General features: G+C 32.8%; 1 protein-coding gene across 1 annotated transcript in view; it reads right to left on the reverse strand.

Annotated features, from left to right (window-relative positions):
- Positions 1-23,379, reverse strand: part of LOC142350469 (MFS-type transporter SLC18B1-like) — a 68,008-nt gene extending 44,629 nt beyond the window's left edge. Inside the window, exons 1-3 of the mRNA XM_075402320.1 lie at positions 22,858-23,379; positions 18,695-18,944; positions 15,623-16,278 (exon numbers count right to left, since the gene is read on the reverse strand). Of these exons, the coding sequence (XP_075258435.1) occupies positions 15,623-16,278; positions 18,695-18,944; positions 22,858-23,104 (1,153 nt within the window). The 5' untranslated portion in view covers positions 23,105-23,379. The remainder of the gene's footprint in view (positions 1-15,622; positions 16,279-18,694; positions 18,945-22,857) is intronic.
- Positions 23,380-26,594: the final 3,215 nt, after the last annotated feature.

The following is a 26,594-nucleotide window of genomic DNA, read 5'->3' on the forward strand; positions in this document are numbered from 1 at the left end:
GGTTCAGTGCTAACAAAACGGGACCACTCCCGTTTAACTTAGTCCAGAACTTTAGAAAATATTAACAAAATACTGTTTTGTACCCCATTTTTCGGGCTAAAAGCGAAGCCAAAAATCTCCGGAACTGACGTAAAACAAAGTGAAACAGAGTTGCCGCCGTATTTGTGGTTTCGATTCTGGTCCACTTCGACGTTCTGGGTCACGGAAAAAAAATTGCCCACCTCACCATGAAGGTTATGATGTTTTGTGTGTTTTGACATAAAACAACATCCACAGAAATCTGATGAAATTGTGAAAAAAAGAAAAATTGTTGAGTTAACCCCATTTAATGATACAAAATAGCTTCAAGAACTTAAATACTTTTCAGAAAACACAAAAAGCACGCCCGAAAACTTGTTCAATTTGCAAAAAATCACCACTCATTCATTTGGTCAAATGACCTAATTTGACTACCCAATTTCACGTTTCGCTAAAATAGACCGTCAAAACGTCGGAAAAAGGGGTACAATATATATATATATATATATATATATATATAAATATATATATATATATATATATATATATAATATATATAAATATATATATATATATATATATATATATATATATATATATAGTGATACTCCCCATCAAATTAGCAACCTGAAGCACTATAATTTACGAACCGGAGGGATAAATTATTATCTTTTCTATGTCACCGCCGAAATAGCCGAAAATGGGCCAAAATCCAGGTTCGGCCCATGCAGAGCATTAATTGGCCCTTCAACTCAATAAAACCCTATAGAAAATATATATAGGGAAGATCCCAACTATCCAAGGAATCTAAGAAGCCCATATATGTAGGGTTACTTCGCTAGTTTGAGTTAACAAATTTTGGTGACTCCAAAATTAACTCAATTTTCGACTTTTTTGAATTTTGATCTTTAATAACTTTTCTGACATACCAGTTATAAAATCCACTCATCAGGACAATTAAGAAGGGTTCAGTACAACGAAACGCGCCTATGCATGTTGAATTTGATACAATAGTTTTGGAGAAATTATTAAATGAACGAAGCGTACGCCAAATTTTGCGTTATCTAGACACCCAAATTTTTCGCAAATTCTTGCACCACGACAAAATACAGCGTCTCGGATATGATTCTTGGGGCAAACGGAGACAACTGGATGCTTACCGGACACCGAAGACCTCAACAGCGAAGTAGGAAACCAATCTCGCTGTGAAGGCCAGGGTGTTTTGTGAGTTTTGAAAAAGAAAAAGAATTGATTTAACTTTTTTTGTTAGTTTGAATAGCCTCGAGAGCTCAACTGAAAGCTAATTAGGACAATTTCTACGGTTCAGGAACGCTCAAATTGAGAAAAGGACCGAAATTGATACAAAAACAGATCGGAAGTGTTTTTTGCATGTTTAGAGATCAATATGTGTTAATGTCGGCCGACTAAGTAACCAATCTCGATTTTTTAAGTCAGACTAGCTGTAAATGACAAAAAACGATAAAGTTGTTTCAATTTGGTCCAGTAGTTGCGGAGAAAACATCAAAAAACTAAAATGAACTCAGAGACCACATTTTATTCATTTGATGTATTTTTGGCCAAAATTTGTCGAAAAAGCTTCTGTAAAAACTCTAAACTTGTTTATGGACCTCTATTGGTTACATATAATTACAACTAGAATCAGATATCAGCCAACTTGTAGTACAACGATTGACGTAATCTTTAAATTTAGAGTGTTTTCTATGTTTTGAAAATTCTTTTTCTCAGTTTAAACCTGCAAAAACTTTCCCTACGTGTTGTTTAAGAAGAGTTTTGGGAAAACAGAAGAAAATTACACGCAAAGGCATTTTATACGTTGAATAGTCAGTACAATGTCAATTTTACTTGTTGCAACGCACGAACAAAAAGGTTTTTTCTGAAAACACTTCTAAAGTAATTTGTTACGAATAGGGCAAATAATAAGCCATGACGATGTGCAGTCGGCATTTTTTCCGTCGAAATATCATGGATAATTGCAAAAGCCCCTGGCTAAGTAGAATTGGGGACACAGCAAATCTTTAAGACTTTTGAAATATGGAAAACAAAAGAAGATTCAATAGTTCTCTTTCGCTTACAAAATTCAGAATTTAGAAGTAAACTTCGCTTTGTCACTCCCAGACCTGGGTTTTGAATTTATCAGTGACCTTTCCAAAGTTTCTTACTCAGAATTGTCATTCGTAATTGAATTATTGTATTTTTACTGGATAGCATTCATTCGGCTAGAACACTGGAAGGCCTCAACTAAGGTTTAGAGAGCGTTTTTCGAAGTTGGCATTGTAATAAATTTTTTGCCCGGCCTGTTGGTAAATTCAGGACCAAAATTCAAGAAGAAAGCTTTAGCAGAAGTTCAAGGCGTGTACTATTTACAAATTTGATACAATATTTTGGGAGATATGGAAAAAAATCACTTCCGACAACCAATAGATAAAAATCATTTTTGGAGAATTGCTTTGCGATTTTTTCATTTTTCCAAATCAAAATTGCCAACAGGAAAACTTCATATACAATACAAAGCTCTCTTTTGTTGATAATTATACAGTACTGCACGAGCTACTGAAAACACTCAACGTTGTCAACAAACGAGTAACACATTTTTTCAGAAATTGCAATGATGGACCTCTTTCGCATAACGGATTAGGAAAAAAAGCAATAGAAAAACAAAAATTGGTTCACCGGGATAAAAAGAACACAATTAGGCAATTGAGCTTGTTGATCTTGAGATGATTATTTTCGAGTAATCATTACACAATTGAAGCGTACGCGAGTATCGGGCTATTATGACGCACAAAGTTCTCGCAAACTCTTGCAAAACAACTAAAATCTTTGCCTCGTACTTGATAATAGAAGAGTTCAATTCCAACCAGCAGTTGCTGGATGGCAAAAAACATCTACTGCAAAGTTGTAAAAAACGTTGCACCTCGCCATAAAGTTTATGGTGTTTTGAGTGTTTTAATAACAAAAACAAAAACAGGAAATTACTGAAAATAAATGATTGCTGTTTTCGTTGTTTTGGATAGCTTCAGTGAAATCAAGTGATGGCGTTAAAAATTATCTATAATGACAAGTGTGTTTGTTTCAACGAGCCAATAGTCATCTTTTTGTGAATAGTTTTCAAAAGTAATTTGCACGCTAGAATAGGAATACGGCAAAAAGTAAACCATGACGATGTGCAGTTGTTATTTTTTTGTCCAAATATCAAGACTGATCTCAAAACGCCCCTGTCTGAGTACATTTGTGGAAAAGAAAGCGCAGCAACGCTTCAAAAAAGAAAAAACTATTAATTCTATTTCCATACAAAATTCAATACAGAAGTAAAATTCGCTTTGTCACTCCCAGACCTAGGTTTTGAAATAACTAGTGACATCTCGAAAATCTCTTACTCACAATTGCTACTCACATTTGAATTCCTGTAGTTTGACCGGATAAAATTCCATCGGCCAAAACACTGGAAGGCCTCAACTAATGTTTAGAAAGCGTTTTTTGGAGTTGTCATTGTAATAAATTTTTTGTCCGGCCTGTTGGTAAATGCAGGATCAAAATGCAATAAGAATGAATTAAGAACAACTCAATGCGTGTACAATTCACAAATTTGATGCAATACTTCGGAAGATATAAGAAAAAAGTTCCGACGTCTATTACATAAGGAAAAAATGTTCAATTTTCTGAATTGCTCAGTGATAATTTTGCAGTCGGTTGCAGAAATACAGCTTAATTTTGCCAGCTATAAGACTTCATTAACAGGGCAAAATGCTCTTTTGTTGAATTTGATTCAATACTGCGGGGCTATAAGAAATACTCAAAGTTGTCAACTTACGAGAAACAATAAAAAAATATTGCAATAACAGATTGCCAGGAAAAAGAAAACTCAAGATCTCGTCGTTCAGTTGACTCTGGTGTATTTTTTTACCGATTGAGCGTTATTGCTTCTACTATTTGAGTAGTTTACAACGAACTTGCACTTTTCTATGAAACTCGCATGATTACCAGGAAATCATACAAATCATATACGACATTGTATGATTACCGGGAAAAATGAAACTCAAGAACTCATCGATTGAGTGACTCTGGTGTGTTTTTTATTGAAAGAGCTTTATAGTTGTTACGATTGGAGTCCTTTACTCATCTACAGTTAATTTTTTTTGTATGAAACTTGCATGATTACCGGGAAATCATGCAAATCCTATATGACCTTGTATGATTACCGGGAAAAATGAAACTCAAGAACTCATCGTTGGTTGACATTGGTGTGTTTTTTTTTTGATTGAGCGTTATAGCTGTTACGACTAGAGTGGTTTACAACTATTTTTTTTTTGTATGAAACTTGTATGATTACCGGGAAATCATACAAATTATATATGACCTTGTATAATTACCGGGGATCAGATATGACCTTGTATGAAATCAAGGAAAGTTGTATGATGGGCAACCTGGGTGTTTTTTTAAACTTAATACTGAAATGATTTCAATCTAACTGTCTCTAAGTCAATCTCCGGTGAAACCACGACAGATCCCGCAGAAAACTTGAACAAAATATCAGCAAAATGATCAGGCATACCCGGGCACACCAAAATCATATATGATCCAGAATTTGGCTCATTCAAGGTTTCGGTGCGTTCATGTGCTCTTTCAAGAATCCCTAAGAAAAGACCCGTCAAGAACAAAATTGGATATGATCCAGACTTTGGCTGGTTAAAGTTATGAAAAGGTCAAAGTTTAAAAAAGATCCTGCCGAGGACCTTAATATGTCTTCCTAAAATGGATTAGGTTTTCAACGTTTGGTGTAAATTTTGGTCCTTTCTTTTATGATTTGAATCGAGTGCTCTGTTCACAATTTAGAAAACTCTGATCCCAAGAAATTTTGGATAGAGCTTAATTGGAATCAAAAACGCCTGGATCAAATTGTCAGTCGAAAAGGTGTATAAGCGAGCCTTTGGTGTATAAACGAAAAAGTGTATAAACGAGCCCCCGTATTTCCTTTGGCTAAACCAAAAATATGCAATCATTTTTTTGTGGCCCTGGACAGTAAATAGAGCTCTTTAAACAATATTAAATAACTTAGACACTCAAATGGTTTGAAATATTGCATCCTATTGGTTGTTTTACACCTTCGATATGAGTGGTTGATGCTTATGGTTTAAAAACGAAGATTAAAAGTGCATGGTGAGACTATTTTAAATTCAATTAACACTTTTTTCACGAAAGGACTGTAAATTTCCAAATTTTTCTGTGGTAATAGACAATTCTCTTCAATTTTGAATTTCATGGTGGTGCTTTCAAACCAGTGATTTTTGTAATACTGGAAAGATAAAAAGCTCAAAAGACTTATTTGTTCCCAAGCATAAATTCTCACAGATTGCGCTTGAAGGGGAGAGAAATTTTATAAAAACAAATTTTTTAGTTCAAGAGATAATTTATCTTCACGTTACAGCTATTTTCGATAGTATTACCCTTGATTTTCTGGAAATGATCTTCAAAATTATACATATGATCAAATGGTGCGTAGATGTTGTTCTTTGAAACCATCAATAGACAGCAAACGTTTTTTTATACCTTTGAACACAAACGTTCTCAAGAAAATCATTTTTTGCAGGTTTCTTTAGTATTTGTTCTAATCTTTGTCAGTTCCCTTCGTATTTGTTGTAATTTTTGTGACCTTGCTACTTAGTGTTATTAAAGATAGGACACATAGGCTGATTTAATAAGAATGAGTAGATATATTTCATGTTCTCTATAAGCAAATAATTTCTTTTACGATTTCGTCATTAGGATCTTGTAAAAATTTGGTAAATTTTTATGTTTAGACTGTGTCTTTTCTTCTGTTTTTCGAAATCTGACATTTAATCTTGATCCACTATAGGGTATTGGTTTCTGTTGAAAGCATAATTGAACGTACATTGTTTTTTTTAGTCAAAAAATTTTTGGATTCTATGAATGACACTATGCGTTTTTTTTTTTTTGTTTTTTTTTAAAAATTATTTCGAAATTGAACTTTTGCTATAATATTTGTTCGTTTCTTCTTATCATTAAATCTAATTAATGATATGTACTATTGGGTTATCAAGTGGTGGTAATTTGTGAGGATTGTGGTTGCGAGAACATGCATTTTCGTTTAGATGTTTCTAATTTTACCTGCATCTAGTTTTGCTTGTTTTCTAGTATTATCTTTTTTGGTATTTTTCCTAAGTCTCACTCATGAAATGACAATTGGTGTTAATAAGGAGTGGTCAATGATCATTCAGTTTGTTTAACGTCTCTGATTTTATGCTTTGATATTTTTGAAATCGTTTGTCTTGAAAATTATAATTGGTTGTTAAATTTTCGCATTCCATCGTTTTTTTCTACCTGAACATTAGTCTCAAAAAAGACAACCTTCAGCTGTTTTCTATTTTTAGCAAAAAATAGTTTCACCAGAAAATGTTTCATTTGTGTAAAAGATTGCGTATTCTGAAGCAAATAGAATTCTTTTCGAGCTGACTTATGTTCTTTTTGTTGTGCTCAATATTAAATGCCGAGATAGAAGGCTTAGTTTTCAGCTTCTGGTTTCCGCTGGGATTTTTTCTCATCAGCAGAATTTCTCGATGTTATTTTTGACCATAGAACATTGCATCACTAATTCTCAGAGCAATCATACAATAGAACTGATTTGTGTTTTCATCCAGACAGAATTGAGCATTAAAACTTTGAGTTAACTTTTGTTGTTAGTTTTTGGCATTTGCCGTATTACAAAATATTGAGTCTAACAGATTTTAAAAGTATTTTGTTTTGTGATTTTGCAGATGATCATCATGTATCTGTCCAGATTTTACTGACTGCTCTTTTCCATTCCAAATGTCTATTATGTTTACTATCGTTAACCAAGCGCTGTACTATTTGCTTCTAACAACTGCTGCTTTTTTATATTCGCTCAAATCAGCTAAAGGACTAACATCTTTGATTGATCAGTTGAATTTTTTGAACTCTGGAAATCCGCAAATGTAAAAACTGATTAAAGGTTAATTTTACTAAAGCTATTTACTTCAAAAACATTTTTTAACCAATCACTTAAAGAGTTTGAAGATGAAAAATAGTGTTAGATGTGTAATTTTATAGATACAAATGCTAAATCAAAAACATTAAATAATGTTAAAGATACTAAATAACACGAAAACATTTATGATAATTCTGACAGTTGCAATGACTGACTTTTCACTGATAGACCCGAATTTCGGATTGCGTTTTTCGAACTAATTGACAGCTAAAAAATTTAATCAAGCAAGCCTTCTAAAAAAGAACAGATTGCAGCAGTTTTTATCATGAATTATTCGTTCTTTTCTGAACTCCTGAAAAGTAACTTTTTTCTGCTCAAAGTTTACAGGAGGGCCATTTTTGGAGCTAAAGGTGTTGAATAATTTCCATATTCGTTTGAGGTGCAACATAATTTTGTTTTGTTTTTTACCATATTCTTTTTTTTCAAAACATTTTGTTCATTATTTGCTAATATAGTTTAAAGTTAAGTTTCTTTTTGCATTAAATTTCTGTAGAAAAATCATTAGTTGTTTGCAGTAAATTCTGAGGTAATGATTTCCGTTTTGTTGTCTGAGATATCGGGAACTTCAAAGTCTGTAAACTTAATTTTCATATTTTCCTTTCGGGATGTCTCAACAATTGCGTCGCAATTAGCTCCTGGATATTGCGTCATTAAGTTTCTTTTCATTGTGTTCAAACCAAAATTGCAATTGACTGCTCACATTTAGTTTACGATGGTTTTCTCTAATAAACCAAAGAGTAACCAAAATTTGTGCAATTTAAAAAGATATACATATGGAGGGAAATTACAGATGCGCTTACCTTTTCCCTGTTTCTAAAGGCTCAAATAATTATCTTTTAACAAAAGCCAATCATAAGTTTTAACCAACCAAAAATTGTAGAAGAATAATTAAAATTTGTTCTGAGAAAAAAATCAAACCAAATGTGTAACCAGTAAATAAGCGGGCGAGGAAGAATGCACTATGAGTTCACAATTTTCTATAAACGTCACTGAAATCTGAAATTGCTCTCCGCAATTCACTATAACTTTCGTTTGAGTACTACAGAAAATTGACAAAAAATTTATGAACACCATTAACTCAAAAATTGATGAAATCTATCAGAGCTCTTTTTACAGATTACCTCCATTTCCTCGATGTCGTTTCAGAGAAATCAAACAAACTCAAGAAAACGCAGAACAAAATAACGATACTTATGTTTTGAACAGCACTCAATATCAATTTCGTAACAATGGAGAGTTTGAATAAAAACTATAAAACTAAAAGTTTTTCATGAATTTGAACCGTTTTGAGGCACTGCGTGATTTTCAAGGTTTATTCTTTCAAGAAGATGATATTTCCCAATTTGAATAGTGAGTTTGGTGGTGCCGAAATAGGATCAAAGCGTGAGTTGTTTAAGGGGTAACATTTTCTCGTCAGAAACTTAAATTAGTGTAAACAAGGAGGCTCGGTAAGGTGCATTTGCATACAATTTTCCGACCCAGCTCATCCCAATTTTTTTTTACTTTTTTGTCTAATATTTGAAAAAATGTTTGACAATTTTTAGATCTATCAGGAAAAAAACTTCAAAAAAATACAGACAAGTAAATAACAAAATATAAAACACTTTTACGGCAAAAACTCAATATCTAATTTCAAAAGCACTTATTAAAATGTCAAATGCAATCAGATAAAACCTCGAGTATACAAAATCAATCGTCCATGTTAAATGGAAAGAAGATATGTCCTGAATGAGAATAAGTAAAAAGTGGACAAAAACAAGAAAAAGATCAAAGTTTAAAAATCCATTTAATATTCTTAAGCTCATAAAAAACATCAGCTTCAAAATAACAAATTCTAGATAGCTTTCATTTAACTTTTGACAAACAGTAGCACCCATACTTGGTGACATTAGGTCATAGGACAGAACTAAAAAAAACCAAACGTATACAGAAGTACTCCAAAAGTTACAGACGGTTTATGAAGTTACAAATTATTGAAACCATTAGAACCTTAGCTATCAGCTCAGTATTATTGTATTATTACTTCAGTTGTTATTTATTTTATTTCACATAAAAAATACCTGGTAGACTCAATGGGAACTTTTACTAAAGGGTATACCTTAAAGTCCATTTGAAAGAAAGTTACATATAGACCATTCACAAATTTCAATAAAACGGATAGTGTTCAGAATATGAAACGTCTCTTATAACATAAAGACAATAGAGAGGTTAAAACTGGAGTCACAAGAAACAAGAAGGTACCATCGATGAGAATAATTTGAAGATAAACAAGAGAACAGAAAGGGAACAAATCATAAGTATTCTGAGTTTTTTGAAGATGATTAAAATACAAATCTTTAAAAAAAACCGTCGGCTGGCATTTTGATAGTTTCAATAAGGTTACAAAAAAAAAACAAATGAAACCTGTCAAAAATTAGAATAATTCTCATGACCTCAAAAGAACGAATAATGTTCAATTGAGCACCTTTTTGCACTACAATTGAATCCGTCTTCATTGCCGAATTTGAAAAAGCGTATAAAAAGAACCAAAATTTATATCCAAATAATAACAAAATTTTATGGAAACGGGACTTGTCGTGTCAAAACCATTAAAAACATTATTTTCAGAAAAATTTCTACTATGATAATTTTAACTCAAATTGAAGCCAGTGATACATTTCAGTAATCACAGTAAGTCTTACGACCTCATGAAAAAATATAAGCATGCAAAATGAAAAAATTCAATAGAAAAGTGTCAGAAGACCTTAGCCAATGGATGGAACAATAAATTGTTCGCTGAAAATTTTTAAACCTTGTCATTGTCCTGATGAGGTGACGCGACTACAAAAAACCAAAATTAAGCACCAATATCCGATTTTTTAAAAAAATTCATAGTCTCAAAGTCATAACGACAAAATTTAAATATAAAACCACAAACCAGATAGTTATTTTTTGCCAGCTAAATAGAACTTGTAATTAATGAGACCTACTTACAAGTTCACAGGAATAAGCTTAAAATTGAAGTAAAGTTCAAAAGCTTTCATTTATTTTTTGAAAAAAAATTTTCATAATCATACAGCCATTAGGCATTTTCTCAAAGCATTAGCTAGTATCAATTAATTCGTTTTTGGGAAGCCAGTTGCACTTTCAATTAATGTGATTATGTAATACTACTACAAAAAGTGAAAAAATGCAGCCAAATTCCAAAAATTCATTAAAAGTTTACGAAAAAAAATTCGGTTGTTGGTGCTTAATTTTTTGATTTTTTGTAGTCTTTCTATCTATCTAAAGTTCCTATCACTGATCATCTATTAAGAACATCCAATTCTACGCTTTCAAGTTTTTTTCTCATCATAACACATACGACTCTTTACGATTAATATATCGATCGGTGATAATTGGCTGAACAAAAAAAATCATTTGATTAGATCGTCCCTCCCCCCCCCAATGTCTTTATGTCTTTACATGCGGCAATTTGACTTCTGTTTCACTGTTTTTGAGATTCGAGTTTTTTATTCCTAACCATTTTGAGATCTAGCTTTTTGTCTGATCAATGAAAAATTTTTGAATTGTAGTTCAGGACTTGTCCTGCTGTTTTTTCCCTGATTTAAATGTTGCACAAACGATTTGACAGATTCTACTGGACGTAAGCAGGGAAAAGCGGCTGCCAAACGTGAACGAGAGATCAGTTCGAAATCCTATTGCCTAATTTTTATAATTCTCATTTCACTCGGATCCATTTTGTTTACAGGAGCGATCGTTTTTATAGCGACAAATGTGGGGACTGGTGATGACATAATTCGAGATAATCTTGTTCAAAAAACGAACACGCAAAATAATGAACATTCCGATCCAGAGCAGACTCAAGCAGGAAGTTACTATGGTTACGACTATTCGCAATACGATTACTACAGTTCAGGCTATCCATATTATGAAAGTAACGATTATGGTGGAAGCTATTACAGTAACAGTTATGACTACTACGGGTTATTTGGAGGCTGGTCCTGGTAGATGATAGAAGACAACAAAACTGCAGAAAACCGCATTTTAGAATGAACTTAGTTGAGTTCAAAACTTTTTAGAGTAGTAGCAGTAGTTGTATCGCGAAACTAACAAATTTTTATCTGATTAAATTGTTAAATAAATGGTTTTGTACGTAAAAATTGTGGAAAAAAAGTGGTTCAATGGAAGAGAAAACAATTAAATATTTGTTATTTATCATCGTCAGATCGGTGCTTCAAATGATCCGCGGCAATGTGCACTAGAGGAGAGAACTAAAGGAGGAATGAAAGCAGAGGATTTTAATATACTGATTACTATTTCTTTTTAAAATGAAAGTGATTCGATTAATCGGTCGATGATGGTCATTTCATTGGAATTTTTGAATCACAAAATCTATGAGATCAAAAAAGAACCAATTTCATTTTAACAATATCAAATTTTTATTAACACAAGCTATGTACCTCTTCTGGATAATTTAAATCTAAATTCGAAAATAAAGAAAACGCTCTGCAATATTTTTTGTTCTGAATTTGACAAGTTCGTTTTTTTTTAGTTTTCAATGCGTTTACTCAAAATTCCCTTAAGCTTGTTTGTCATACATATCTAGATTGGGACTTTTGAGGAGAACTGCAATCAACCTAAAGTTTTGTTATAAATTAAAAATTATCTCATTTACGAAACATATTTGATTTAGAGCTACTATATCAATTAAGATAGTTTGCAAATCATTTTATTATTCAGACATGCAAGGCAGGCCCTTTGATGGCTGATTTTTATGTCCTGATAAATAGAGCCGCCATTTTTTATTAGTCAGCGAAAAAAAACTGAAACTCAAATCAATTTTTCTTGTATTCTGAAGATGATCATGAGGTCGCACGAGACAATCAAGACCCCCTGTTTGTTATCAAGAGTTAGACTTATCGTCATGAAAAAATTGTATTCATGGAACTCCCATTTATGAAGAATTAAGAAACACAAATCAGTACTGATCACCTCTTATTTCAGGCCTAAAGAATTTTGAAGACATGTTAAGTCTTGATCAAGACATTTCAAGTCTAAGTCAAGTCTTGGCCAAGACTTGGCAGGTCGTGATCATTGTTCAGTTAACAAGCAAAGTATAGTTTTGAATAGAAATTATTTATAATTAAAGCAATTAAAATCAGCTAAAATTGTTTTAAAAAATGTTTTACGAGAAATTTGTTTTCCTGTTAAAATTTTTTTGATTTGAGCATATGCCAACTTAAATTGGTCCATACATTCATTCAAAAGACAAAAATTTTTTGATTGGCAGCAAAAGTGAGGCTAGGACTGGTAACTGTTGACGATATCAGAACTTTTTTTTCTCTATCACGTGAACTTTGAAGAAGTGCTTGCATTTTCTTGTGTTTCTTTTTTGACCTTGAAGTTTTATGGGCAAGCCACTGCAACTTGCGGCATTTTTCTTTCGTTACGAAACGAAAGCAAATAAACTTAAAAAACTTTGCCGAATACTAGACCCAAGACCTTTCAAGTCTTGGCCAAGGATTTCATAAGACTTGTCAATTCTTGGTCAAGACTTTCGCACGACGTGACTGAAGACTTGCCAAAACCTAAGACTTGATTTTAAGCTTATAATGTCTAATAAGCGAAATGATTAAAGCTCCGATACAGTACTGAGCAAAGACAAGCAATTTCACTGAATCAGTACTGCTTAAGACTTGACGTTCAGTCCGGGTTCTCATTTCATACAAACATTTTTTAGGCAATTATATAAACTAGCACGTGCTACTGCTTTTCGGGAAGAATGTTTAGCAATCTATTAATTGGGTTGATATTTAAGTTGTGATGAAATGCAGTTCATAAAACTAATTACTGCTAAGTACTTGCTCATCATTTTTCCGTTCGTGTGAAATTTCGGCATCTTGAAGATAAATTATGTGTTTATTAACAGATTTCTTTTAAAAAGAGGATTGGGTACTTTTTTTAAATTGAACTTCGAGTTTTTTATATTATGTATTATTTTTGTGTTTTCGTCGGCGAAATACATCACAATTCAATCATTTGCTGCATTGAAGCCTATATTTGATATTTATCCATCTAAGAAATTACCCATCTAAGAAAATTTTGAGAGATATTGATTATTTGTCCAATAAATTTAACAGTTTTGAACATAAAACTATTTGTCTTCTCTTAATTATAATGGTTTTCTGAAAATGACAGTTTTGCATTATTGTTTTTCTGTACTAAATTTTGTTACAAGGAAGCGCAATTTTTCCATAAATTTATAGATGTCGATTTTATGTGCAGTGACTGAGTCTTTGCATGCATGCCCTCTAGAAAATTCAATAGAACACATCTGCGTATTAATAGTAGAACAAGTAATTCTTAGTTTTTTTCAAATGCAGTTCTTTGACAGACTTTTAATTCTGAGAAATAATAACTGTTTCTGTATAATTTTTTATTTGAGTTTCTTATCACATGCTGAATTTTAAAACTTGCAAATTTTAGCAGACAAAAAAGAATTATTTCAATTATATTGAAAAAAACTACTAATAAGTTTGATTGCTCATCTTACCGAATTTCATGCTCAAAGAGTTGTCAATGGCGCCAAATATATATTTAAACAAAACCTCAAAACGAATTTTTTTTTCAAATTTTTTTTTAATTTATTCATTATTTTTAAGAATTTACAGCATTTTTGTAGATATGAAAGTGATCTTTCTCAACACATTTAGAACAAACGATAAAAAGCTATCAGCTTGCCTCAAGATTTCGAGCAAAAAAGTTCGCCCAATTTTACTAATGTCAACAAACTCATTTTTTAGATGAAAATTATGGCGGCTCAACAAAAATTATTCCTGTTTTCTCTTTTTTCGGCTTTTTTTAAGAATTTTTAGTTTGTTTGCTGATTTCTTTTTTACAAATTTCTGATTTTTTTCAAATTGAAATTGCTGATTTTTTACAAATTGAAAAGGATTAAGTGAAGATGCAAAAAGAAAATTCTGAACTGTTGCAGTCCCATTTAACACAAATGTCGGTTATTTTTCTTTTGCGTTGTTGGACTTCACATAATCTTTAAGAGTACACAAATTGCAAACCAAATTTCTCAATTTCATTTGCCGATGTTTTTTTCATATTAAGCGTGTTGAACTTTTTCGAATGTCACGTAATATTTCGCCGTTTTAAAATCTTTTTTAAAACGCATTTGATTTGTAGGTAAAAATGGACATCAGGGAATGCACACACGCTGAACTGACATTTTCTGCTCAACTACTTCTTATTTCGCTTTTTGACAAAGTATTGGTTGTACGTGCAGATAAGTTTATAATTCAAATAAAAGCCTTTAATGATTAAGAATTTTACCTTCTCCTCCTCCTCTTTATCATATGATTTCGCCTAATACTTCCCAAGTCCAAAAATAAAAACATTTTGTAAAAATATATAAATTTAGGTAACGCCAAAGTTAATTTACAAAACTTCATTAAAAACGGCATTGGATTGTAATTAAACTAATGTAATTTTTTTTGTTTCTAAACCATTTAATAGTGGTATATATATTTCAAAAATGTCTTCATAAACAATATTTACTTTTTAAAAAAAATGAAAATCTTTACCAATTTTAGAACGAAAAACATAACAAAGGGTGCCGAGGTATTGTGGATTACATAATGAGAAAGCGATTGTACCGTGTAATTGATCATCTATTAGCCTTATTTGTTCAATAATGTAATTGCACTTAATAATTGTTGCCAATTTTAACAGAGTTCTGCAAAAAAAACGTACAAACTTTTGTTATTAGGCAATGTTAGGTACATTTTAACAAAGAAATTTGTTATTTTCTAAATTATTCATGTTTTTGGACAAGGGATTGGCTAGATTAGATTTTCAGTATCTAATAATTTTACAAATAAAACAAAAAATTATTTTGTTAAAAATTGTTGAGTTTTCTAACAGAAACTTATTTGAATAGAGACAAAAACTATTAAGGCTGGTTTGCACTCCGTGTCTTTGCATTCACATTCTTGAACGGCATCTAGAGAGTAAAGTTTTTGTCCCTTTGATAAATTGTGAGAAAATTAGGAAGTAAGGCTTCGTTTTTATCTGAGTTATACATGAGAAAAATCACTCCAATGAAGCAATATTTAATCGCAAAAAATGAACATCGAAATGAACAAAAACTTTGCCCTGCTTCATGAAAAAAGTAGGACATAGGATATCCGGCACTTGAGTACCTTGTAGCGACAAGTCGATTTTGAAGTACCGTCTTTAATTATTTTAATTGGTTTTCGCCTAATTTCCACGGAGAGCTGGTTGAAAATTTCTGCATAATGGCTGCAAAGATTGACTTTGCTTAATGGAACATTCGCCTAACATACCATCGCCCGCTAAAAGTTATTGCATTGTTTGTTTCCGACCAAAAAAATTTACATGGAGTCTTAATATCAATGGTGCAGATCAAGTACTTTTCGGCTATCTTTACAAAAGTTGTCAAAGCAGCCTTCGAACCACGCAATGAAAACCAACTCAGATTGGTTTGAGGCGTCCAGCGCCAAAATCAGTGAATTTGTTTCAGAATGCTCGTGAACATTACAGAAAAACCTTGACGAATTGCTATCTTTTCCAAAATGAGATATCCAGGGTTCAATGTAGAAGACATTATCAACCCATTACATGCTAGTATCATCGCACACCAAGCCACAGTTTCAAGTCCGGGCACCAAATGTGGTAAATACAGGGCAAATGCTACTAAGAGGGTAAAAATTTGGGAAGCAACACCAATAATTGTTCCCATTCCCTTTTCGACAAGAAATCCTATGATTGGACCAGAAATGAAAACGTCGGCCGAGTTGAACATAAAAAGGTAACCAACTTTGGTTTTGTCAACTCCTATGACGTCTTCAAAAAACAGCGAATAAGCTGAGTCGCGTATTCCAGGAATGCAGAATAGTGCCGCTGTAGGGACAATTTCACTCAATGTCGAAAAACGGCACAAATAGCGAATATAATCGGATGGGCGGAATTTGGTCGACGTAGATTGAACTCTGTTAGCTGGTATAGCAAGCCAGCTTAAGGTGAATACTACAAATTCTGTACATCCAATTACCAGAAATGGGCATTTGTATCCCCCCATTGGAATTAGAAGGCTTCCTATGGGAGGGCCCAAGCACAAACCACAACCCACGCCCACTTGGACTCCTGTTGTGATCAAAGAAGCTTTCTCGGGGTACATTCGCACAGCCATGGGTATTGTGGTGCTAAATAGGAAAATAATAAAGGTAAGACTAGAACATAGGTGAACGGATCGAAAACGGGCAGCTGTCATATGATCTTATGACCTATATGATCTGCTTGACCTATATGACGTTTGCTCACTTACATTTCAAAGATTTTAACAGAATGCTTTGGTGAACATATCGATGATGTTTTGTATTTAGAAAAAAATAAGACATCGTTTTAAATATTTCCGGAATTCGTATTTATGGATAATTATGAGTCAGAAACCTAATACTTTTTCTCATTAGAAGAAAGCTGAATTGTTAAAAATTTTTCTCAGCTAAAATTTGTTGCAAATTTTGAAAATTAAAGCAGTGTGCTTTTTCCTCCCTCAGTAGTATCGATAACTGATATTTTCGTATCGAGCCTAACATTTTTTAGTATCGAGCGATTATAGTATCGAGCCTAACAATTTTTTTGTACGTAAACAATAAAGAAAAATTTATATGAATAAAGCGTCTGCAAAACTATTTGCATTTAAAAAGACCTTTTTATCAAACAAAAAGAATTGATTTTTCAAAAGAGACAGAATGAATTCTTTTACATTATTTTTGGACGATACGTAAAAAAATATTTCCCAACTTTTTGCAATCTTTGGCTAAACTTCATACAATTCAAATTTTTACATCTCAAAACCCATCTCTTAATGGAGCAAATTTTTTCCTCTTACCGGCTAAATTTTTCGAAAAGGTTTTTTCTGGAGCACAATTTGGGGATATTTATATTGGTTTAGAAGTTGGATATTGTATGCAATAAGACCTAAAACGTTTTGGAAAATTATCACCCAATGCCTGATAAGTTCTCTGCAATCTCAATGGTCACAATAGGTTCTTGCTCATGACAGTTAAGGCATATCAAAATTGTTTAAAAATTGCAAATTGTTTGAGTTTTTCGCAATTCTTTACAAAATTATATTTCAAAAAATTCTTTTCACAGATAAAAACAAAGCAGCAGTTTTCTCAATCGTTTTTCTCAAACCAAAAAGCGTGTATCGAAGACAGCTTGGGAAATTTTCAATTTATTTGATTTTGAAAGAATGAACATTTCAAACACAAAGGTCATTTTACTATGGATTTTCTTCCCGTGAATAAGTCAAAAAGCAAATACGAAATTGTTGCTGACTGTTTTTGAGAATTTTTGTCTTACTTCGTCCTATCAAGTTAGCAATATCCAACTATGTTTCAATTATAATAGTTTTGATTGGGAATGGTCGTTTTCGGTTCAAACGCTTTGTAATACTTTTATTGCAGAAAACGAAACATTCTATTCATTAAAACTTTCCAATTTCGATTCATGTGACATTTTATAATATTATGGACCCAAGCATACTAAACTAACTATATTTTAATTTTGATTTGATTATTCAGTTTCCTGGCCATTTTTGGACAGATGATCAAACGCTATTCAAGACTCTGCTCCTTCATGAGACCAACAGAAAGCCTCAAAAAAGTTCAGATACTCACAAAAAATTAAGAAATTAAATTTGAAATTTTGGTCTAAAGTTTTCAATACTAACAAAATTACTGCTAAATTTATCGCAACGCTTACAAAATTTTAAAAATCGACGCTTTAAAGAACATAAGATTTTTTTTGTAAAAAATTACTGTTCAGCCCAGTTGAAGTTAAATGGTTATTTTGCAAGATCTTGCCAGTTTCGGGCAGAATCGTGCGGGACGAGTCATCGTCTTGTAAGATTTTCTTCCAAAATCTTGCAAGACATTGTTAGATAGCATTTTGTCTTGTGAATATGCAAATAAATAGAACATGATAGAACAGGATCAAAATGATATGAGAACGTTATTTAAACCATCAGTTTTTTCATTGTGTTAATGATTTACAGCCAAAATAGCATCGATTTTGTTTCTTACAGCGCAAACTGAAATATGAATTTTTGAAAAAGAGAATATATTTTGTTTTGCAAAACAATAGCTGTGAAATACAAAAAAACTGTAAATAAATGATAGTAACAAGTATTAAGATAATAGATCATGAGATACAGATATTGAATATAATTTTTGTTGCAATAAGTTACCCCTAAAAACTCACTCTAGCGTATTTTGAGAAATTGCTGCGCTAAATGGGCGGTAACGCGTCTATAACAACCAATGAGAGCATAGCTCAATATAGTAATGAATTTGCAAGAATTTTGAAGGCTAAACATTTGTACGGTAAGATCTGGCATGATAACCATCTTCTTTCACGATATTGCAAAACAACCATCTGGCATCGACTAGCGTACTAAAATGGAATGCAAATATTGCAATATCTATCGCATCATCTCCGCGTTCAATCATTTCAAAGATATTTTTGTAAATTTTGCAAGATTTTGGTGGAAAAAATATGCTTCTCACAAATGTTGCTGTCATTTCTAAAGTAGCTTCTGATTGAATTTTTTACCTGTACAGCATGGACGCTCCTGCTCCATTTATCATCCGCGTGAACAAACAGAGATAAAAGAAAACATCACCACTGGGCGACTCCGACAGTAGCCCGAAAAACGAGACGGTAACAGAAGACCACAGAGTTCCGGCGACGAAGAAGAATTTTAGAGTTTTTGGAGTCAACAAAGTTGCCACTACAAAGGAGAAGAAGACATTTACGCAGCTGAAGGACCCAACCACGAGGCCTATTTGTGTCTGGGTCAGCCCTAAAATACAAACAAGACGCTGGATTGAAATATTGTAAACATAGATTGAACATTATATTGAACACATAGATTGGATAAAAGCAAAGCTGTTCCTCAATCCTTCATCTTGAAGAAGCATAAATTTTGGGTTCTTGGGTTTGTGATCTTTAAAATAGCAGAAACTAAGCACGGATCGAAAACTCAAAATTTCTGCTATTTTCAAGATCATAGACCGCTGATAAGAGCTTAGAATTGAAGAGATATAATCCCAAGGTTTGTCATTAAAAATTAGAGCAACAAGATCATGCTAAGGCATCTCCAATTTTATAAAAACAGGATGATTTTTGTGTTTGAAGTCCGGGTCAACGTGTGGTGAACGCCAGACACCGCAATAAAAAAAGAGATTAAAGGTAACTGTTTAGAAATTATGTACGATAAGTAGTGAACAAATCGAATGCGTTGAAATAACGTAATTTAGTTGTGAATGTAGTGAAACAATGTAGCTCGACCGCTAATTTTTATCAATGAAATCATTTAAACTTTTCTCTTCGAGGTGTTTATAGAAGGCAAGACGAGACGTTAAACTTTTCAAAGTATATTACCTATCAATAAGCGGGATAAACTTAAGTAATTTAACCGCTAAAATTTAGCGGCGATGTGAAATAAAGTCAGTCGAGGTTTAGGTGCCAGACCTCAGCGACCGCCGATCAGGCCATTTCCAGACTGTGCTCCCTGATCAGACAGTGTCAGACTGAATTGACTTCTGATCAGACGTTGGTGTGACTCAAAAAACGGCGCAATCTTTGTGAAAACTTAGCCACCTCTGATCAGACAATGAGAGACGAAAATGGCCTCTGATCTTGCGACCCAAAACTGTTCAGGGACTTAAGAGCGACCAACACTCCCCCTGATCAGTCAATTCTCTCATCACGTGTTAGAATCACTTAAAATTTGTATAAAATGCGATTCCAAATTATAGTACTCAGCTAATATAAGATAATATTACATCATGATAGTACATCACGTTGAGCTTATTCGTGTGGAAATAAGATATCGACAAGAATAGGATTACTATTTGACAAAGTTAAAGACAAAACATTTTTTTTTCGAAGTGCCTCGAATTTTGTTTTTGAGCTAACAAAAGGTGGAAAAAAACTTTGATCAAATCAATAGGTCACTTATTGCTCTGTGATCAGATTTTGGGGTTTTTTATAATCAAACTGTGTCCAGATTTTGGTCTTTGATCAGATCTTTTTACGACCATTGTGCAGAATATACAGCGATTATAGGAACTTACAAATCCTGTAATTTGGGTCGCACCAGAACGGTAAAAAATATATATTTTTTCTAATTTTTGAATTTCAGGCAGTGCGCTAAGGAAAAGAGCGATATAATAGGGGTTCTGGACTACAAAACAACAGTTTTGGGAGGGAGAAATGAAAGAGATTTTATATGAAGAGCCAAATGTATGTTTTTCGGAGCAATTCAATTTGGTTTTCACTATATATCAGTTCCAATGCTGTATGATGAAACCATGGCCTTCTAAATTTTAATACTAACTTGTTGCTTTTATCCTATTCATAAGAGACTCTTTCTCTATAAAGAGAAGAATAAAAGCGAGAAGGGGTTGAAGACTGGGCTACGATGAAGGAAATTGAAAATAACATTAGATAAAGGGGGCGGTTTTTTGTAACCTTTGCCGCTATTTTGGCATTGAAATGATATGAATCACTGCATTCACTGCGCAAAATTAGGTAATTTTTTTGAAAGTGAAAGAAAAATAACAGTTCATCGTTCATCTATCTGTTGCGAGTTTTTACCTTAAGTTCCCTGAACCGAAAATTTCCAGTTTTGTTTTAAATTTCGGTATACAGTTTGCTTAACACACTAACATCTTGTCTTGTCAGCCTGCTTTGAGTGTAAAATGTTAATTGATACACAATTCACAACCGTTCACAGCTTTTGAGCTCATGATAGTATAGATTTCTTGAGCGGACGACAAAGTGACTAGATGTCAAATGGGTTGGAGTTGGTGTGATCAGATGTCACGTTGTTTGGCATTTTGTCTCTTTGTCGGCATTTTGAAACATACATGTGCGTGTTTTACGCTAAATTGGTAACTCTTTCTATGAGATAAACAATCAGCACATAAAAAAAGATGACACAGGTCCAGAAAATGATGTCTGAGGAAATATTACAGAGCCCAATACAATCTTTTTGTTCCGAAAATACTGACCGAACCAAAACAGAAGCAAATGGAACCGAATTGAAACTCCCGGGCCAAACTGACCTTCTGTCGGACCGTAATATTTAGATAGACAATATTGTACCAAAACTACAAGCTAAAGAAAACTTTATTTGAGAAAAGTTTAGAATATCAATTAAAACATCATTTTGATTTCCAATAAATGGTCTGGTAATTCTATATTTCCTCATGAGCATTTTTAACGTCTGAGAGAGTGATTAAAACGTTTTTCACAAAAGTATGCAGCAACCGTTTTGAGTCAAATTTGCTCCCAAGCTCCCACTGAATTTATCAGGTAAAATGAGAAAAAATCAAGTCACGGAAAAGTTCTTCAATTAAGACAAGCGGCACAGTTTTTTTATTAGTTCAAAATAATGTAATAAAAGTTGTCAAATTTATTATATTTTAAATATTTTAAATATTTTAAATTTATTATATTATTATTATTTGTTAAAAAAGCAATTTGGCATCAAGAGCAACTGAAATATACAAAATACATGAAAATCTTAATAAAAAACAGAGAATTCAACTGAAACAGTTGCCCATATACACATTAAGGTAAGACAACAGAACCAAATCTTTGCGGAAATATGTTCACTTTTGTAACCAAATTCCACTTTTCCTCTCTTAATACACTCTACGTGTGAAACGTACTTGCATACTTTGCGGATGAAAAGTCGATGCCCTATATGGAAAGTTAGTGTTTTCTGCTTTTAAACTGGAGGTTGAAAAGTGGAATCTTCTTTCCGCCACAAAATACTTTTCGCGGAAGCGTATTTCTTCAGATTGCCGTGACTGAATTTCACAAGAATTGGGAGATAATATTGTGTTCTCAAGGACTGGAAGTAAAATTTACTTTTAGAAGAAGCCGAATTATATTTAGGGGATTTGGCTCAAAAAAAATTAGTCTAAAATGTAAGTCTATAATTGACTAACAAGGGAAACATAGTCCACACAACATTAAAACATTAAAAAAATTCAGGGAATTTTTGCAATAAATCATAAATATTTAGCTAGAATTAAAATTCGTGATTTTTCTGCAATTAACGATGACGAAATTTGATCAATCAGCCCCTTAATTGTAGGCATTTAATGTAATAAGATAAAAATGAATTTAAGTGCCATGTAAATGTTAAAAGCATTTCCATCATTGGTATTTCAATTTGAACCCGAAATCTAGTATTTCATGCTCTCTTTGCGACAAACACTTCCAATAAATATTTGATGGGCTTATCTTAATTTTCCCAATTCCCTTCACTTCAAAAAGATAAAAACTGTATTAAAGGCCATTACCACCTCGGGTAACTACAAATACCATTTTTGGAAATATATAACATTTTAGGCTATTTAGTTGCCGTGTTAAAACTACTTACACGACATTTAAGCGTTTTCCACATTGGGCGTCAAAAGACGGTGGAACGCGCCAGCCACATTCTTTGAAACTAGTTTTTTTTTGTTTCAGTAGGCGCTCGTAATGCAGCACAAGAGTTGCCCATGGAATATCGAGGCCAGCCGACCGCTGAACAAAAAATACTGTGTGCATATGATATCGTCTATCGTACTATTTTGAGGGTTGAAAAAAAACACAAACGACTGGAGGCTTCATAAAGTACTTTAGAGACATATTCTGTCTGATATTCAAACGATTTTTTGGGAAAAATCATTCCTGAATGTTTTCCGCATACTTACCTTTATTTTTCGCCAATCTGGGAAAGAAAGGTCCGGGCATTGACATGTTGATACCTTCCAATGTAATAGTTACCAAGCACAAAGTCACCACAAACATTCTTCTGAACTGGGACACATTTTCCAGATTATTTGGAATTACAGGGTCATTTTCGAATAGAGGTGTTTCTTCAGTTATTTGTTGTATCTGTGAATTTGTTCCTTTATCTGCAGGGCGAATTGTGGAAGTATGTTCTTCTTCAGCTTTCATTTCGGATTTTTTCCAAAAAAATTTCTTTCTGTATTGAAGCAATTAAAATAAACAAAAATAAATTATTCAAAAGATGACAAACAAAGTTTGTCGTGTTAGCTCATTTTTTTAATGAAAAAAAATATGTAAAGTCCAATTTCTATGTCCTGATTTTTTTATTGATGCTTTTAATTGTGCTTCAAGAATTGGCTAACAGAACAAAAATTTAGTTCTTTTTCACAAGTTAATATTCAATTGTTAAATACTTTGGGTAATGCTATTAACATCATAATATCAGTCTATTTTTAGCACAGTTAATGTATGAGTGAGTGTACCTGAACTTTAAATTAAATTGTTATTGGCTACTCCGCGTCTTAAGTACTGCTCGCTCTTGTATATAATTCGATATTGCCCCTTAATGGAACTGCCCATTATTTGAAGAAATCCTGCCTTCATATGATAGATGACAATATATTATCTTGAAATCGATTAGATTGTGGATTATAATGATCGCTTAATTGTCAACAAGAATCAGTCGGTAAATACTCACTGTTCAATTCTGTTTGGCTAATAAATTGCTAATAAGAAAGAAAAATGGTAAATTTAAACTCTAAATTGTCGCTCATTTATCTTTGATCCGTTGATTTTCATGATCGTCGTTTCGAACGGTATATTGATAACTTTTCATGCATATATCTGAAATAAAAGAGTCAAAGCCGATGAAAGCTCTAGTATGGAGTATTTCATCATCCAGACTGAGGTCCAGACCAAAATCACCTCCGATGAGACGAGACTAGACCGAAGAAGCATCTCATCAGAAAAGTTCCACACCATTGTTCAGACTTTTGTGCGCTCGAAAAGTTCTCCAGATCTTGTCATTAGAGCGCATGATGCACAGCTGTGCGCTCGAAGGTGATCTGATCGCAGGTCACTTCGGTCTAGAAACCTCGATCTGGGAGGGCATTTGACATTTTTTTTGAAGTAAACTTGTAAATTATTCTGACTATAACCCTCGTGAGAAATATCTACATGCCTTCAAACATAATCATTCATTAGCAGTCATTATTATAATAATTCATTAGCATTCATTAGCAGTCATTATTATAATAATCTTGAAATTGTTGCTGTTTGTTCTCATGGGAAAAAAAGGATTTGAACGCTCCTATTTGTTTGTTAACTGGTATTTTCTTGCGCTGATTGAGTAAAAACTCGGTTAAAATATTTCTAAAACCAGAATTACTGTTTAAAGTTTTTAATGATTGAGATATAATTGAGATAAATCGAGATATAAAAAAACTGATAAGATTCGAGATATCAACCGACTCGGGCAAAAGATTCATTCCTACTCCACCCTTAAAAGTTAAGTTCTATAGATTAATCTATAAAGCTTTTAACTCCTACAGAAAAAAGGCTGGAAAAATCTAAGGGTGAAAAATTGAAGAATCCACTCTAATTACGCTTTTCAATTCAATTTCTGTACAAAGTTCAGTTGGTTGCAAAAATAACAGATCGATGGAGGAAAAAGTACAAAAACTGAGAAAAAATTCCCTTTTTCTGTATCTTACTCGTAATCAAAAATGATTAATTACATTACAACAGGGCAACTGGACACAGTTGAAGACGACAAAGAAATCAATTGGATGCGTCAGTTCAAGGCTAATTAAAAACAAGCTAAATTCTTCAATTCTACTTTTGCTACACTTTTTTTGTAAAAAATCAATGATAAATTCCATTCTTTTCTCTTTGTTAAGCAGTATCAACAGTGAAAAACTTATTGTATTTTCACTTTTCATCTCTTTTGGCAATTATTTAAAAAAATACCAAAAAACTTAGCCCAGGGAAAGGGGTTAACCGAATAATTTGTTTAAGGCAAGAATATGTACATAAAGTTTCAAATTTCCTCTTTCTGTGTTCTTTTGCTCCATTTTTTTACTAAACACTTCGGCTTGGTAAAAATGGTAAAAAAAACCCTAACGATTCGTTTAAATTTAAACGTTCTTTCCATTGTATATTTAAATTTTTAAGAATAACAAATCAATCAAAACGGTTTTAAGAACCCCGGCGATATAATTTGAAAATCGTTGCTCGATACAGATGTTGGTCTGATTAATTTAGGCATTAACCTCAAAGCTGGCAGTTTTAGAGTGTACGCATGTAATGAAACAAAAAATAACACAAGCAAATATATATATATATATATATATATATATATATATATATAATTATATATATATATATATATATATATATATATATATATATAAGTAGTAATATAGTGAGCTACACTCCCCGGGGGGGGGGGGGTGAGGTCCCCCATGTATTAAGATAGGGTATAGCGTATTTTTCGGGATTTTGGTCCTCCCTAACGTATTAAGATAGGGAATGAATTAGCATGTATTAAGATTAGGTATAGCGGCGTTAATGTATTAAGATTGGGTATAGCCGCCATGTATTAAGATTAGTTATAGCCGGCGACATGTATTAAGATTAGTTATATGCGCCGACATGTATTAAGATTAGTAATAGCCGCCGACATGTATTGAGATTAGTAATAGCCGCCGACATGTATTAAGATTAGTAATAGCCGCCGACTTGTATTGAGATTAGTAATAGCCGTCGACATGTATTAAGATTAGTAATAGCCGCTGCCATGTATTAAGAGTAGTATAGTCGGTGCAAATGTGGGGGGTAGGTTCGGAGACGCTCCTGATAGGCTGAAATTTTGAGGGGAAAAATCAATGTTTGTGTAGTTATTAAGTGTTTACTTGAGAACAATAGAATTGGCGTGGGTAATTAATTGCTGTAATTATGTGAGGGGTAATTATGTGACAGGTTGAATTTTGTTTACAACTTTTATGTTATTAAATTGTGAAATTTATTGGTGGGGGTTTTCAATTACCCTAGTTATCTGAGGGGTAATTATGTGACATGTTGAATTTTTGTTTACAAATTTTATGTCAATTGCAAAGATTGTTCACCTAATTGTTTGAATCAATTGTGTAATAAATGTCTTTTGCGCGCTCATTAATTGGAAAAAATTCAATGATAGAAAAAAAATGAATTAAAATTGTATAAAATTACAGACACAGTATAAATGTAATAGAGAATACTAAAGAATTGTGCTATAGTAAAAGCATTTAAGTTATATGATGAGTGGTGCTGTATGAATACCGTCAGACTGAACAATGCGCTTAGGGTAGAAATAGGACAGTCCCTTCTTTGTCTGCTCATACGTAGCAACACAATGGTTTATTGTTCTGAACCCTCTATTTGTTGAAGTAAGATTGATAATTTCATCCATCACACGTCGATATTGCTCCATCGGTCCATCTCCATTCTCTTCTAGTGTTCTTTTATTGAGATCTTTACTGCTGAACTTGTATTTGTCAGACTGTGCATCGTAGCAACAATAAGTTTTGCTACAAAGACAAATCATTTCCGTACATCTGAATTCTTCCTTGAAAAGTCCTGGTTCCCGTTTATCATGCTTCTTATGCTTAGAACAACATGT

Source organism: Convolutriloba macropyga, chromosome 12, assembly GCF_964194025.1.
Source record: "Convolutriloba macropyga chromosome 12, txConMacr16.3, whole genome shotgun sequence".
Classification (NCBI taxonomy): Eukaryota; Metazoa; Xenacoelomorpha; order Acoela; family Convolutidae; genus Convolutriloba; species Convolutriloba macropyga.